We start from the raw sequence: 16965 nt of genomic DNA on the forward strand, positions 1-16965 counted from the left end.
CAGCTGTTTATGAAAAGTGTTTCTGTAGCCTACATGACCGAAATTATATCAACAGAAAAACAATGTTGACTTCTAACCACACAAGGCCCTTTGTGCTGACCAAAGATTTCCTGAACTCACATTCCGTCCAGACACTTTGTTAGACAAAGGAAAGTTGTGTCCCTTCAGGGATTAGTGGCTCTTAACTCTGTATAGGGGACGTCAGGCTGCAGGCGTATTAAAAAAGTTTTGTGCGGGGTGGGGGAGTCTGTCAGATTGGTCCATCTGTTGGTGGGGAGTTGAAAGTGTAGCCTACCCTCTCGTCGGTCGCCCCCTATGTAATATTTATACAGCCGGTCCTAGTCACAGCAGATCCAACGCTGATTGTATTCCAGAGCAGGGCTGTCCATCTGCACTGGGGCTTTAAGAAGTGCCTGAGATTAGATGGGGGAGAAAAAGGCCCCAGCTGGTAACCGAAGAGGAGGTGAGTCTCTTTAAATATGCAAAACTCATTCGAAGTTACTTCATTTTTAACAGTGCCAAAATGTGGATGATTTTTGCAACCGGACGTCTGATGGATATAAACTAGGCCTGCTAGGCTATAGACCTATGCCCAATAAGTAAAAACATTTAGTTACATGCACTCCAAAGTGTAAACTACTAATTCATTTTAGCCTATTCGTATTGTTTAAGTTATTGATTGGGTTTCTAAATTTGTATAGGCATAGGCTGCATGATTTGATGATTAGACCTAGATTACTGTCATATATTCGTGGCTATGTTAGCATTTATTAACATGTATTTAAACCTTCTTCTGAAGTTGATGTATTTTTTGCTGTTACATTATATTATTTTCATCAAAACAAAAGTTTTTCTTTTGATACTTTGGATGCCTACATAACGTGCTACGAAGACGTTGTCTATAACAGACCCCATGCAATTCGAATCACGTGTTCAATGAACAAGTGGCGCATCGGTCTAAGGCCCTGCATCTCAATGCAAGAGGCATCACTGCAGTCCCTGGTTCGAATCCAGGCTGCATCACATCCGGCCGTGATTAGGAGTCCCATAGGGCGGCGCACAATTGACCCGGGTTTGGCTGGGGTAGGCCGTCATTGTAAATAAGAATTTGTTCTTAACTGACTTGCCTAGTTAAATAAATGATAACGTCAAAAGCCGATGTTTTTAAAATTTTACTTTGAAGGGTTTTCTATCGGTGTGCATTGGAAAGTGGTTTATATTGAGCTGTAAGAGTAATTATCACACTTATAAGACCAAATGTCATGTTTATGGACGGCAGTTTTAGCAGAGTGGTCTAGCTACTGTCCATGGTGCTGAAACTAAGGCACGCGCCACCCAAGCGCTATCCGGGACACTGAACTGTTCAAGATCCTTGCACGGTGCTTAGATTTGCCTCAATACTGATGTTTATTGAGGGTGTCAAGATAATTTATGATTGATGCAGCATGATAAGTGATATCAAAAATTAACTGGAGTACCCGAAGCCCTGCCCTCTTAGCCTATGTTGTGGGGTTTGCTATGGTGATGTCAGAGTATGGGGGAGGGGTGAACAAGGGACCATGAGCGAAAGGTAAGGCAATATTACGTATTCTCGCTGACAAAGGCAAATGAAGCCATGTTTTTTTGCTTATGCATTTTGGAGTAGGCTATTCTAAATTTAAAGTTGGAGTAATGCCGCATTTGTAAACTGGAGACTGTCGGAAGAGCACTCAGCTCCGGATTATGTTTGATGTCTCTAACGGTCAATGAGGGCGGTGCGGGGATGTTGTGGACGTTGTATCCAATGCTGAGCAGAAGTTGTTGAAATAGGGATCAGAAAGCCCGTTTTGCCTACTTGAAAACAACGAAGCAACCAGAACCATTCAAGAATGGTAGGCTATTTATAAATCATATTACGTTTACAATTCTGCAGTATATAGTTACATTATTGTGTTCCCCGAATTCGTTTGAAATCAGATTGTAAACCTATCCTTTCGCGAATATATTTTGGTTTCTATAATGGACGTCCCAGTCATAATTCTTAAAGATGCAGTCTCTTTAGGCTGCTCATTTATATAAAACACTAATCTTATTTCACATAACCTTCAGTATCATATACATTATGGACTGAAAAAGCAGAACACACAGTTATGTTAATCCAAAGGTAATCCAAAGGTAATCCAAACGACCAGAGAATGTCAATTCGGACAAATGACGGAACTCTTTTGAATATTTCCCTTGAAAAAAACGTTTATCGTTTTGATATGAGTTTCAGAATAAGCTATAATGTTCACAGTTTGTAAAAACATTAATGTGTGATTTGTAGCCGATTTAGTGTTGCTTAGGGTTACTGAAACTTGGAGAAAAGCATAATGTTGATAAGTTTGAAAGCTGTAGGCCTTGTACAGTAGCTTATGCCATTGTATTTTGTGGTTTACCCTTTCTTTCCTTTATGAAGAGCCTATAGAAAAAGTAGGAGATATGAAATACTATTTGAAGCTAGGCATATTTGTTTCGATTTAGGGTGCTATTGTGAAAGTCCTTTATGTTTTTGCAACCCGGAGAGGCAAAGGCCTTTAATAAACGCAATGTTGCCTACTTTTCTTGTTCCTATCTCTTCTTCAGTTTTTTGTCTTTGTAGTTCAGTTGTATGTGGATGTTCACTCGATGACCAATTAAGGCCCAAACCTGCATGTTATTTTGTTACAAAGTGGCTTTGCAATGGGCCTACTTGCTGCGTTACTATATAATTTGCCTAGTGCTTTGCTACTCGGCTCGCAGGAGGTTGTGTGTCGATGACTGTAAAGTGTGTCGGTAGGAGACGGGGGAGGTGGAGCTACATTTCCGAGAGCCGATGCGCCCCTCAAATGTCACCATCTCCCGGGGCTAAGTGCGCTCGGAGTGCCATTTATAACGAGTTTATTAATATAGTAGCACTAGAAAAACCCACCCAAGCTTGATATTTGAAGGCTCTCTCGCTCTCTCTCTACAGCAAGGACTGATTAAATCGAAGGCGTGGTGCCATAGCCTCTCATACAGAGTGAGTGTGTTAGGTCGTGTTAGCACCATGGACAGCGAGCGCCGTGGTGTTTTTGTGCAATAACGATAAACAAAGACACGAAGCCCCGTTCTCTTTAAACCCACAATCATATTTTTAAAAATCTATTCAAATGTGTCCTACAGTATGCTTTTAGGTCTAATTCCATTATGTGCAATACAGAAGAAAAATAGCATGGTCGAGGGCTATGCTTTGGGTAGGTTAGCTGCTCTGGTAAGCGGATATGCATTTCCGTTGTACAGTTAAATATTTTAGCATATATGCTTCATGGCCGGTTTATGAAAGGCTATTCCTCAAATAACACAATTACCACCAGTTACAGGGCTAACCGTCCATCCATATAGCAGGCGTAATCATAGGTAGGCCTAATATGGTATAAAATTATACATGTTTTTTTGCACATTGCTGCATGTTTTACGCAACATGATCTTAGAACACTGTAGGCGATCCCTCAATATCAGTGATTAACTGAGAGCTCTAGTGATAACACACGTGCAGGCCTTCTGTATTGTTCTCTTATATTTCTCTGGGAGAATCCCACACACAGCCCAACCCTGTTCGCGGAGAGCTACCCTCCTGTAGGTTAGACATTTTTTCATTTATCAGACGCGATTTACAGTAGTAAATGCATACATTTTCGTACTTTCAGGTACTGGTCCCCCGTGGGAATCCAAAGCACAACCCTGACGTTGCAAGCTGCATGCTCTACCAACTGAGCCACACGGTTGTAAATAACAGATTTAATTAACCTGATTTCGTTTATCAGCCAGCTAATTATTAGAAATAGGTGCGCTAGATTAGGGTTGGAGCGAAAACCTACTTGATGGTAGCTCTCCAGGCACAGGGTTGAAGAGTCCTAATGTATGAGGAGCTCTAAGGTACCAGGTGCCCACATGAGGCAATAGCTGTGTGGATGTAGTTCGTAATGTATAATAGGCCTAAAATGAAACAGCTGGGTCGAGTGCCCATGCTATACAGCACCAGTCAAAAGTTTGGACACACCTACTCATTCCAGGGGTTTTCTTACATTTTTACTATTTTCTACATTGTAGAATTATAGTGAAGACATCAAAACTATGAAATAACACATATGGAATCATGTAGTAACCAAAAAAGTTTTAAACAAATCAAAATATATTAAATTTTTGTGATTCTTCAAAGTAGCCACCCTTTGCCTTGATGACAGCTTTGCACACTCTTGGCATTCTCTCAACCAGCTTCATGAGGCAGTCACCCGGAATGCATTTCAATTAACAGGTGTGCCTTGTTGAAAGTTCATTTGAGGAATTTCTTTCCTTCTTAATGCATTTGAGCCAATCAGTTGTGTTGTGACAAGGTAGGGGTGGTATACACAAGATAGCCCTATTTGGTAAAAGACCAAGTCCATATTATGACAAGAACGAACAGCTCAAATAAGAAAAGAGAAACGACAGTCCATCATTACTTGAAGATATGAAGGTCAGTCAATCCGAAAAATTTCAAGAACTTTGAATGTTTCTTCAAGTGTAGTCACAAAAACCATCAAGCGCTACGATGAAACTGGCTCTCATGAGGACCACCACAGGAAAAGAAGACCCAGAGTTACCTCTGCTGCAGAGGATAAGTTCATTAGATTTACCAGGCTCAGAAATTGCAGCCCAAATAAATGCTTCACAGAGTTCAAGTAACAGACACATCTCAACATCAACTGTTCAGAGGAGACTGCATGAATCAGGCCTTGCAAAGAAACCACTAATAAAGGACACCAATAATAAGAAGAGACTTGCTTGCTCCAAGAACCACAAGCAATGGACATTAGATCAGTGGAAATCTGTTCGCACGTGTGGTTCCCACCATGAAGCATGGAAGAGAAGGTGTGATGGTGTGGGGGTGCTTTGTTGGTGACACTGTCAGTGATTTATTTAGAATTCAAGGCACACTTAACCAGCATGGCTATCACAGCATTCTGCAGTGATTCACCATCCCATCTAGTTTGCGCTTAGTGGGACTATCATTTGTTTTTCAACAGGACAAGGACCAAAAACACACCTCCAGGCTGTGTAAGGACTATTTGACCAAGAAGGGGAGTGATGGAGTGCTGCATCAGATGACCTGGCCTCCACAATCACCTGACCTCAACCAAAGTGAGATGGTTTGGGATGAGTTGGACCGCAGAGTGAAGGAAAACCAGCCAACAAGTGCTCAGCATATGTGGGAACTCCTTCAAGACTGGTGGGAAAAAGCATTCCAGGTGAAGCTGGTTGAGAGAATGTCAAGAGTGTGCAAAGATGTCATCAAGGCAAAGAGTGTCTACTTTGAGGAATCTCAAATTTTTGTTTAATAACTTTTTGGTTACCACATGATTCCATGTGTTATTTCATAGTTTTGATGTCTTCCTATTATTCTACAATGTAAAATAAAGAAAATCCCTTGAATGAGTAGGTGTGTCCAAACTTTTGACTGGTTTTTGTACATTGTTCACAGGTGTAACGCTGTGTCATCGTAGAATTAGAATATCGTTCTATAGCCTAGTGGGTGCAATAACAATAATAATAATTTAATAAGAGTCATGGTTATTTATCACCCTCTTATGAACCATCCACCTTTTTTTTACCTATACCTCTGTCCAGATTGAACATGAGATGATTTCTGGGGTGCTTTACAATTATCATTTTGTGTACATGTTTTAAAAAAAACATTTTGTACACAAATAAGTTCAACAACAAACAACACCGCCAATCAAATTTACATTATGTAATGAAATGAACTTGCCATACATGGAAAAAATATAGTACGTAACGGGTTAGGATGTCACCAGTGCAGACAGTACAGGCCTGTCTAAGTATTTATGCTTTATGCTGGTGATGTATAACCATGACTTTGTGTCTAATGTCTCTCCTCTCCGATAGAAAATGAGTTCAGAGGCCAGCTGCTGAACCAGAGGTGGACACGAGGGGACAGAATAAGCAGATTCTGTGAGACCAAGAGGAGCCTGCGAATCAAAGTGAGAAGCTGTGTGTGTTTGTGTGCGTGCACGTGTGTGCCTGTGTCTGTGTGAGAAAGAGCGAGAGAGAAATAGAGAGTTAATGCTTCGTGATACCGATGAGTAGTGTCAGAAACAGTGACCCTCCCATTTCACACAAATTTATCTCACTCTGCTCCTCTCTCCCGCTCTCTTCCTTCCCTCCCTAAACGGAAGGAGATCATACATTTTTCCGTTTAAAAGCTTTTATTAGAGTTGATAAGGACTCTGCTTTTGTTACCAGATCTTGCTCCATTGAGGATGAGGGGAGGTTCCACCTCAATTTGAAATCAGTATGAATGTTATGTGTATGTGTTTGGATATGGGTGTATCTGTGCTTTAAAATACTTGTATGTGGGAAGACAGGGGGAAAGATAAATTGATACTGCTATGGTACTTGCAATGAGGTACTGTATGGATTGATGATGTAGAATAATTGTAGAGAAGTACCTCCAAAAGTGAAGCTGTGTGTGTGTGTGTGTGTGTGTGTGTCGTGTGTGTGTGTGTGTGTGTGTGTGTGTGTGTGTGTGTGTGTGTGTGTGTGTGTGTGTGTGTGTGTGTGTGTGTGTGTGTGTGTGTGTGTGTGTGTGTGTGTGTGTGTGTGTGCGTGCGTGCGTGTGTGTATGAGCATCAATATGTGTACCTGTGTGCCTATGTAGTATATGTGTGTTTATGTGTGTGTTTGTGTGTGTGTGTGTGTGTGTGTGTGACTGACAGAGAGAGAGAGAGAGAGAGAGAGCGAGAGAGAGAGAGAGAGAGAGAGAGAGAGAGAGAGAGAGAGAGAGAGAGAGAGAGGGGGGTAGTGAGTGCACTGTCATGACACTTTGTGTTTCAGATGAGTCAGGAAGCAGCAGAAACAAGAACACGGACCCGCTCAAAAGGTATTAGAGGTGAGCTGGGGCCACACACATGCACTCACAAACGCATGACACTAATTGAAACAGCTTAATTTGGAGTGCATTTAGGATAAGTGAGTGTTTTGATGTTCACTGTTTGTCTTTTTACTCCACAGTACCCAGTGAACTCGTGGGAACAGAGTTAAGGTGAGAGAGGACGATGTTTTATGCTACGGTATTAAATTCACAGACACAGTTTTCCTATTACTGTATACATGTAGCCCAGTCCTGATAAATGTAATATTGGTTTAGACCGGCCCAGTGCACTTAAACCAGAGCATGCAGATATTCAGAGCAAAGAAACTGGGCTGGTGATGAACTGGAAAGCACATACAGAGTTTGAACGTATCCATTGCGCAACATGAAGAAAACAAATGTTTGTTTCCTGTTTGTATCACTAAGTAGCTGCCCCACCCCTGGATGTGATGGTTCAGGCCATGTCAGTGGGAGATATTCACGACACAAAAGGTATGATATACTAACTATACTAACTACCACTAACTCTTAGCACTCAAGTTCCTATGCTAACACAGTTTTTTAAATACATCTCAACTTTGGGTCATTGATAAAAAGCGCCATAACAAATTCAACGTATAGTGTAAAATATACATTTGAAGGGGAATTCAATAGTCTCTTATCATCTCCTCACCTTGCACCCACAGCGTTCTCGGATGCCCAATAGTGAAGAAGAGGAAACTTGCGGAGGCGGAAGCAGAGGCAGAAGACAATCAGCCCGCCCCTAAGAAAAAGTCCCCGTCCCTGAAGTTGGCCATGGACGAGGGTTTCAACGCAGCAGACAGTGATGCTGGCAGTGAGGCGGAGCATGAGGAGGAGGAGGAGGAGTCAGAGGATGAGGAACAGAAAGAGAAAGAAAATAACAAAACGCCAAACCCACTGGAGTCCATGAAAGGTGAGTCAAGAGAAGACCAGGATCCAAGGAAAATATTACATTTATCATGGATTGTTATTAGCTATTACAGTGGTACATATTTATAATGATACTAAAGTAAGTAATGATGGAAAGACAAATATAGGGAACAGCTTTCTCTTTAGCAATAACCTATCAACTCTGCACTGTACACAGACAATTGCGCACAGGTGTTACCCGAAGACACAGAAAAAAAGACGTCTGTCGAGTTCGACACCATAGCTGCACCTGAAGCAGAGGCTCTGCAGGAGGACACAGAGGCAGCCACCACAACCCAACAGCATGCTTCCACAGAGGCAGAAGCAGAAACAGAGGCAGAGACAGCGACAGACAGACGCGAAGAGGAGGTGCAAGTAGTGGCAGAGATACAGGCCGCAGAGGAGGAGGAGGAGGAAAATGAGGGGACAGTTGATGAATACAGAACAACAGAGAAGCCCAAAGGCAACGATGAAACAGGGAGAGCAGAGATTGAGGAGAAGCAAAAGGAGGAGGTAGGATACGAGGAAGAAGAGGAAGAAGAGGGGGTGGAGGAAGAGAAAGAGGAGGAGAGGCAATGTGTGGGTCAGGAGAACTCAGATCATCAGTACTCCAGTGGTGACTACAGCAGGCATCAGGCAAAAGTGGAAGGAGATGAGGAAGAAGAAGAGGAAGAGAAGGAGGGAGAGGAGACTGAGAAGAAGGTAATGGAAGAGAAGGAGGAGGAAGAGGAGGAGGAGGTGGTTCACGTGGAGCCTGCCATCTCTCTTGCCTCTAGTACGCTTGCTCAGGGATGTGAGGATACAGAAGCGGCACCGGAGGAGGTAAAGATTGGTACCCCGTTGACAGAAGAGGAGGAAGAGGAGGAGGAAGGAGAGGAGGAAACAGAAGCAGGGGAGGTGGAAGAAGAAGACCAAGACTCTCACAAAGCCTCACCTACCACAGTGGTCATCGAGATACGATCTGAGGAGGAGGAAGAGGAGGAGGAAGATGACTGTCTCTCACAGGGTTCAGGCGTGACAGATGACTCTGAGACCTGGGATATGACCCGGGGGAACTTGGGGCTGCTGGAGCAAGCTATCGCTCTGAAGGCCGAGCAGGTGAGAGGGCCGCACGACGACCAACAGTCTCCCGAGGACCAGCGCTACCACAGCCCCGATGACAGGGCCAGCAAACCCATGGACCCAGCCATGCGACACAGAGGACACCACAGCAAAGGTAGGACAGTTTATGGTTTATCAGGATGTCTTTTAACCCACCATAGGTTAATCTTCCAATTATTATCCTGCTCACTCAACTTCTCTCCCCTTTCCATCCAGACAAGAAAGAGGTGAAATGCCCCACCCCTGGGTGTGATGGGACGGGCCATGTGACTGGGCTGTACCCCCACCACCGCAGCCTCTCTGGGTGCCCTCACAAAGACAGGATCCCACCTGAGAGTGAGTACTTTTGTTTGTAGTACTAGCAGAGTAGTAATACAGTACTACCAAAGTGCTAACAGGAAACATTACTGCTTTGAACAATATGCAGACTTGTCACACATACATATATCTCTCTGTCTATGTCTCTTTGCCTCCATTTCCCTAGTCCTGGCCATGCACGAGAACGTGCTGAAGTGTCCAACTCCAGGATGCACAGGCCAAGGTCACGTCAACAGCAATCGCAACACGCACCGCAGGTATTATACTGTCCAACGATTATAACCTCACATTTACCTTTTATCCCTACACTTAAAGACTATCATTGAGTGTATGGTAAATTAGCTGTTGATGAGCTGTAGTTCTAGTCACAAAGTTAGTCAATCAAAAGTGAAACAATTGATTAATTATCACTATCTCTCTTTGTCTGTCTCAGTCTGTCCGGTTGTCCCATCGCAGCTGCAGAGAAGCTCGCCAAGGGGGGCCAAGTCACCCTCAGTCACCCCCAGCCTTCAGTCAGCGAGCCCCAAACTGGGAGCCCCCACTCAGACAGAGTTCTCAGGTGAGCCCTCTCTCCTCCTCCCTTTCTCCCCTTACTTAAATAGCTGTCCGTCTCTGATGCATTTTACTCATATTTTACCCTTTCTCTTGCACATAATGTTCTGACTCTCTCTCTCTCTCCAACAGACCAATGTGTTTTGTGAAGCAGCTGGAGATTCCTCAGTACGGCTACAGACCCAACATGGTGCCTGCTACACCCCGCGCCAACTTGGCCAAAGAGCTGGAGAAATACTCCAAGGTCTCCTTCGACTATGCAAGCTTCGACGTCCAGGTGTTTGGGAAGCCTATGCTGGTTCCAAAGATACCCGTCACCAGTCAATCCTCACCCAAAGCCATCAAATGTAAGATGATCTTGGCAGAAATAATTAAAAACTATGAGAATGCAGGGAAAGCAGGTATAATCTTTATAGCACATTAATAACAAGGTTGTTTATTATGGTAATTGAACGGTCATCAGATCTGATAACATTAAGGGGATAAAAATGTATGGATTAGAGACAAAAGTTCTCGAGTCCTCAATCTTCAACCTTGAAGGGCCTTAAGATAAGATAAGATAGTACTTTATTAATCCCCCAGAGGAGAAATTTGATTGCACCAGCCAATACATACATTACCAATAAATATGCCAAAAAAACACAACAAAAGACACACAGACATTAAAAGCAGCACATCATCAATGGATATAAAAACTGAAGTGTTCATGTTAAAAGCGGCAGGGAAGCCTAGTGGTTAGAGTGTTGGACTAGTAACCGAAAGGTTGCAAGTTCGAATCCCCGAGCTGACAAGGTACAAATCTTTTGTTCTGCCCCTGAACAAGGCAGTTAACCCACTGTTTCTAGGCCGTCATTGAAAATAAGAATTTGTTCATAACTGACTTGCGTAGTTAAATAAAGAAAAAATAAAGAAATAAAAAGCCTCATAGCATATGGTAAAAAGGATCCGTGGAAACGCTCTGTTTTAGGAAAAAAATATCTGTCTGCCATCTCACTGCGATGCTCCAGCCAGGTACTGTAGCTAGTGTTGGCCTCTATACTCCTGAGCTTCTTGAGGTTCCGCTTATCTAGGGTGGGCTCTAGATTGTTTTTAAAAACTATAGAGGTGTTCTCTTTCCACTGTAGCTTATCGTCAATCACCACCCCCAGGTATTTGTACGAGCCCACTCTTTCCACAGTGACCCCATTGGTGACCACAGCAGACACACTCTCCTTCCTCCTGAAGTCTATCACCAGCTCATTGGTTTTAGACCCATTCAGCTCCAGGTGGTTTCAGCTGCACCATGCCACAAATTAAGATATTTCCTCCCTGTATAGGGAATCATCATCCTTTGTAATGCAGCCTACAATGGCTGAATCGTCTGAAAACATTTGTAGGTGACAGGAGGCTTGGGCGTGCCAGCCGTCTGCTGTGTAGAGGGTGAAGAGGAATGGTGACAAAACCGTCCCTTGTGGGGCATCTGTGTTAGTGATGATGTTGTCTGAGACCGAGTGGTTCTGTAGTCTGACCCACTGCGGCCTGTCAGTGAGGTAGTCCATGACCCAGGTGATGGTGGAAGGATGTAACTGCATGACCTGGAGTTGGCGGGCTAGAAGATGGGACTGGATGTTGTTGCACAGTCCTTGAGCACCCGGAGTCTGAATCCATAGGTCCTGCCACCTTCCTGGCATTGGTCAGTTTTAACTGTTTCCTTACAAACAGTCAGAGTAATAGCAGGACTGGTCCCAGACTCCGCTGTTGTAACCTCTCCATAGACCCCCTACCAAGGACTGTGGGCTCTTGTTCTGCGTGGCCGACATGAGTAAGACATTTAAGCGTGTTAATCCTCGCAAGGCTGACGGCCCAGACGGCATCCCTAGCATTGTCCTCAGAGCATGTACAGACCAGCTGGCTGGAGTGTTTATGGAGACATTCAATCTCTCCCTATCCCAGTCTGCTGTCACCACTTGCTTCAAGATGTCCACCATTGTTCCTGTACCCAAGAAAGCAAAGGTAACTGAACTAAATGACTATCGCCCCATAGCACTCATTTCTGTCATCATGAAGTGCTTTGAGAGGCTAGTTAAGGATCATATCACCTCTACCTTACACCCAAGACCCACTTCAATTTGCTTACCACCCCAATATATCCACAGACGATGCAATCGCCATCGCACTGCACACTGCCCTATCCCATCTGGACAAGAGTAAAACCTATGTAAGAATGCTGTTCATTGACTATAGGTCAGCCTTCAACACCATAGTACCCTTCAAGCTCATCATTAAGCTTGGGGACCTGGGTTTGAACTCCGCCCTGTGCAACTGGGTCCTGGACTTCCTGACGGGCCGCTCCCAGGTGGTGAGGGTAGGAAACAACATCTCCACTTCACTGATCCTCAACACACGGGCCCCCACAAGGATGCGTTCTCAGCCCCCTCCTGTACTCCCTGTTCACCCATGACTGCGTGGCCACACACTCCAACTCAATCATCAAGTTTGCAGACGACACAACCATTGTAGGCCTGATTACCAACAATGACGAGGGAGGAGGTGAGGGCCCTGGCGGAGTGGTGCCAGGAAAATAACCTCTCCCTCAACGTCAACAAAACAAAGGAGCTGATTGTGGACTTCAGGAAAAAGCAGAGGGAGCACGCCCCTATCCACATTGACGGGACCACAGTGGAGAAGGTGGAAAGCTTCAAGTTCCTCGGCATACAAAACACTGACAATCTGAAATGGTCCCCCCACAGAGACAGTGTGGTGAAGAAGGCGCAATAGCACCTCTTCAACCTCAGGAGGCGGAAGAAATTTGGCTTGGCCCCTAAGACCATCACAAACTTTTACAGATGTACAATTAAGAGCATCCTGTTGGGCTGTATCACAGCCTGGTACGGCAACTGCACTGCCCGCAACCGCATGGCTCTCCAGAAGGTGGTGCGGTCTGCCCAACACATCACCGGGGGCACACTGCCTGCCCTACAGGACACCTACAGCACCGGATGTCACATGAAGGCCAAAAAGATCATCAAGGACATCAACCACCCGAGCCACAGCCTGTTCACCCCGCTATCATCCAGAAGCCAAGGTCAGTACAGGTGCATCAAAGCTGGGACCAAGAGAATGAAAAACAGCTTCTATATCAAGGCCATCAGACTGTTAAATAGCCATCACTAGCCGGCTACCACCCAGTTACTCAACCCTGCACCTTAGAGGCTGCTGCCCTATATACATATACATGGAATCACTGGTCACTTTAATAATATAACACTAGTCATTTTAATAATGTTTACATACTGCTTTATTAATTTCATATGTATATTCTGTATTCTATTCTACTGTGTTTTAGTCAATGCCACTCCGACATTGCTCGTCCTAATATTTATATATTTCTTAATTCCATTATTTTACTTTTAGATTTGTGTGTATTGGTGTGAATTGTTAGATATTACTGCACTGTTGGAGCTAGGAACACAAGCATTTCGCTACACCCGCAATAACATCTGCTAAATATGTGATCTTTTTTTTTTATTATTATTTGATTTGTCGGGTCATTGTCCTGTTGAAAAGCAATTGATAGTCCCACTAAGCGCGAACCAGATGGGATGGCGTATCGCTACAGAATACTGTGGTAGCCGTGCTGGTTAAGTATGCCTTGAATTCGAAATAAATCACACAGAGAGTGTCACCAGCAAAGCACCCCCACACCATCACACCTCCTCCTCTATGCTTCATGGTGGGAACTACACATGCAGAGATCATCCGTTCACCTACTCTGCGTCTCACAAAGACACAACGGTTGGAACCAAAAATCTCAAATTTGGACTCATCAGACCAAAGGACAGATTTCCACCGGTCTAATGTCCATTGCTCATGTTTCTTGGCCCAAGCAAGTCTCTTCCTCTTATTGGTGTCCTTTAGTAGTGGTTTCTTTGCAGAAATTTGATCATGAAGGCCTGTTTCACGTAGTCTCCTTTAAACAGTTGATGTTAAGATGTGTCTGTAACTTGACCTCTGTGAAGCATTTATTTGGGCTGCAATTTCTGAGACAGGTAACTCTAATGAACTTATCCTCTCCAGCAGAGGTAACTCTGGGTCTCTTTTCCTGTGGCGGTCCTCATGAGAGCCATTTTCATCATAGCACTTGATGGTTTTTGCGACTGCACTCAAAGTTCTTGACATTTTCACGATTGACTGACCTTCATGTCTCACCTTCTTGCCACAAATTAACTTTTAACGAGGCAGACTTGTTAATTGAAATAAATTCCAGGTGACTACCTCATGAAGCTTGTTGAGAGAATGCCAAGAGTCTGCAAAGCTGTCATCGAGGCAAAGGGTGGCTACTTTGAAGAATCTCAAACATAAAATATATTTATATTTGTTTAACACTTTTTTGGTTACTACACGATTCCATATGTGTTATTTCATAGTTTTGATGTATTCACTATTATTCTACAATGTAGATTATAGTAAAATAAAGAAAAACCCTGGAATGAGTAGGTGTGTCCAAACGTTTGACTGGTACTATATGTACATTTTCAAAAATTTCTATTTACAGGATTTCACTTTGTCATTATGAGGTATTGTGTGTAGATGGGTGACAAAACCCCCCCAATCTAATCCATTTTGAATTCAGGCTGTAAAGCAAGGTGTATGAATACTTTCGGAAAGTATTCAGACCCCTTGACTTTTTCCACATTTTGGTACATTACAGCTTTATTTTAAAATGTATTACATTGTTTTTTTCCCCCTCATCAATCTACACACAATACCCCATACCGACAAAGCAAAAACAGATTTTTAGAAAAGTTTATTTTTATAGAAAATTAAAAACGGAAATATTAAGTTTACATAATCATTCAGACCCTTTACTCGGTACTTTGTTGAAGCACCTATGGCAGCGATTACAGCCTAAATTCTGCTTGAGTATGACGCAACAAGCTTTGCACACCTGTATTTGGGGAGTTTCTCCCATTCTCTGCAGATCCTCTCATGCTCTGTCAGGTTAGATGGGAAGTGTTGCTGCACAGCAGTCTCTCCAGAGATGTTCATTCGGGTTCAAGTCCGGGCTCTGGCGTGGCCACTCAAGGACATTCAGAGGCTTGTCCTGAAGCCACTCCTGCGTTGTCTTAGCTGTGTGCTTAGGGGTTGTTGTCCTGTTGGAAGGTGAACCTTCGCCCCCAGTCGGAGGTCCTGAGCGCTCTGGAGCAGGTTTTCATCAAGGATCTCTCTGTACTTTGCTCCGTTCATCTTTGCCGCGATCCTGACTAGTCTCCCAGTCCCTGCCGCTGCAAACATCCCCACAGCATGATGCTGCCACCACCATGCTTCACCGTAGGGATGTTGCCAGGTTTCCTCCAGACGTGACGCTTGGCATTCAGGCCAAAGAGTTCAATCTTGGTTTCATCAGATCAGAGAATTTTGTTTCTCATGGTCTGAGAGTCTTTAGGTGCCTTTTGGCAAAGGCAGTGGCTTCCGTCTGGCCACTCTACCATAAAGGCCTGATTGGTGGAGGGCTGCAGAGATAGTTGTCCTACTGGAAGGTTCTCCCATCTCCACAGAGGAACTCTAGAGCTCTGTCAGAGTGACCATTGGGTTCTTGGTCACCTCCCTGAACAAGGCCCTTCCCCCCTGATTGCTCAGCTCTAGGAAGAGTCTTGCTGGTTCCAAACTTCTTCCATTTAAGAATGATGGAGGCCACTGTGTTCTTGGGGACCTTCAATGCTGCAGACATTTTTTGGTACCCTTCCCCAGATCTGTTCCTCGACACAATCCTGTCACGGAGCTCTACGGACAATTTCTTCAACCCCATGGCTTGGTTTTTGCTCTGACATGCACTGTCAACTGTGGGCCCTTATATAGACATGTATATGCCTTTCCAAATCATGTCCAATCAATTGAATTTACCACAGGTGGACTCCAATCAAGTTGTAGAAACATCTCAAGGATGATCAATGGAAACCAATGGAAACAGGATGCACCTGAGCTCAATTTCGAGTCTCATAGCAAAGGGTCTCAATACTTATGTAAATAAGGTATTTCTGTTATTTTTTAAAAATAAATTAGCAAAAAAAATTAAAAACCTGTTTTTGCTTTGTCATGGGGTATTATGTGTAGATTGCTGAGGAAAAAAATGTTCTAATCAATTTTAGAATAAGGCTGTAATTTAACAAAATGTGGAAAAATTCAAGGGGTCTGAATACTTTCCGAAGGCACTGTATATACAGAATTGTTTTCCACCAAGTCCAACAACCAGGGGATTAGATATTATGCAAGTAATGTTATTTGATAGAGACTCCAATTCTATCTGCTAATTTCATAGGTGATCTATCCCCTATATAAAAAAAGATGATCTTGGCATTTGTTGAATTTCTGTTGGAAACCATTCCTTAACTACCAAAATATAACTTTCATTTGTTACGTCAGTGCTCATGAGAGAAATTGGTTGGTTATAGGGAGAACTGTAATGGTAGCTTGGTGCATGTTCAACTGGGAGGATGAATTCTCATTTGGACTCCCACCCTCTCTCTCCTCCACAGCTAAACCATTCCCTAAGGCCTCGTCCCCGAGCCATAGCTTGTCAGGAGGATATGCAAAGAGCAGCTCCTCCTCATCCTCCAGCGGCTACGATTATTCCCATGATGCTGAGGCTGCTCACATGGCTGCCACTGCCATCCTGAACCTGTCCACGCGCTGCTGGGAAAGGCCAGAGAACCTTAGCACCAAACAGCAGGACGCAGCTGGCAAGGTAGGCCTCTTTGCTACCCAGCCATCCTATCCTTTTGGTGTTGGTAGTTGACTTTACAAAGTCTTTCCCTCTTGAAAATATTTATTGGACACACTGCATTACTTGACCATGCACTTTCTGGCGAATCAACCTGATCTTGAGTACTTCTAACTTTTGTCATCAATGTACATAAATATACAGGTGTAGGATCTAAATCTGACCTATATTGTCACAGCAGAATTATCCTGCAGCAACAGGATTTGAACGTTTAGTCCATAATGTTGCTTGATCTGTGGTTAGGCTATTAGCTGGCCAAAAGTAGGCTACATGAAAAGTTCAATACTGTTAATATAACCATGTATTAGTGTTTCTTTTGTGTGAATTTATGTAAATCAGAAGCTCATCTGCAGGAATTTTACTGAGCTTCTGCGAGAAGCTCAGAAAAAGTCTC

General features: G+C 43.7%; 1 protein-coding gene across 1 annotated transcript in view; it reads left to right on the forward strand.

The window, feature by feature from the left end:
- The first annotated feature begins 423 nt into the window (after positions 1–423).
- The window catches only part of LOC120058711 (myelin transcription factor 1-like), a 30190-nt gene continuing 13648 nt past the window's right edge, over positions 424–16965 (forward strand). The window contains 12 exon segments of the mRNA XM_039007457.1: positions 424–463; positions 5926–6020; positions 6874–6928; positions 7051–7081; positions 7597–7745; positions 8019–8417; positions 8688–9061; positions 9154–9277; positions 9426–9516; positions 9693–9818; positions 9944–10158; positions 16327–16535. Of these exon segments, the coding sequence (XP_038863385.1) occupies positions 424–463; positions 5926–6020; positions 6874–6928; positions 7051–7081; positions 7597–7745; positions 8019–8417; positions 8688–9061; positions 9154–9277; positions 9426–9516; positions 9693–9818; positions 9944–10158; positions 16327–16535 (1908 nt within the window).

The sequence above is a fragment of the Salvelinus namaycush genome, chromosome 14 (assembly GCF_016432855.1).
Source record: "Salvelinus namaycush isolate Seneca chromosome 14, SaNama_1.0, whole genome shotgun sequence".
NCBI lineage: Eukaryota > Metazoa > Chordata > Actinopteri > Salmoniformes > Salmonidae > Salvelinus > Salvelinus namaycush.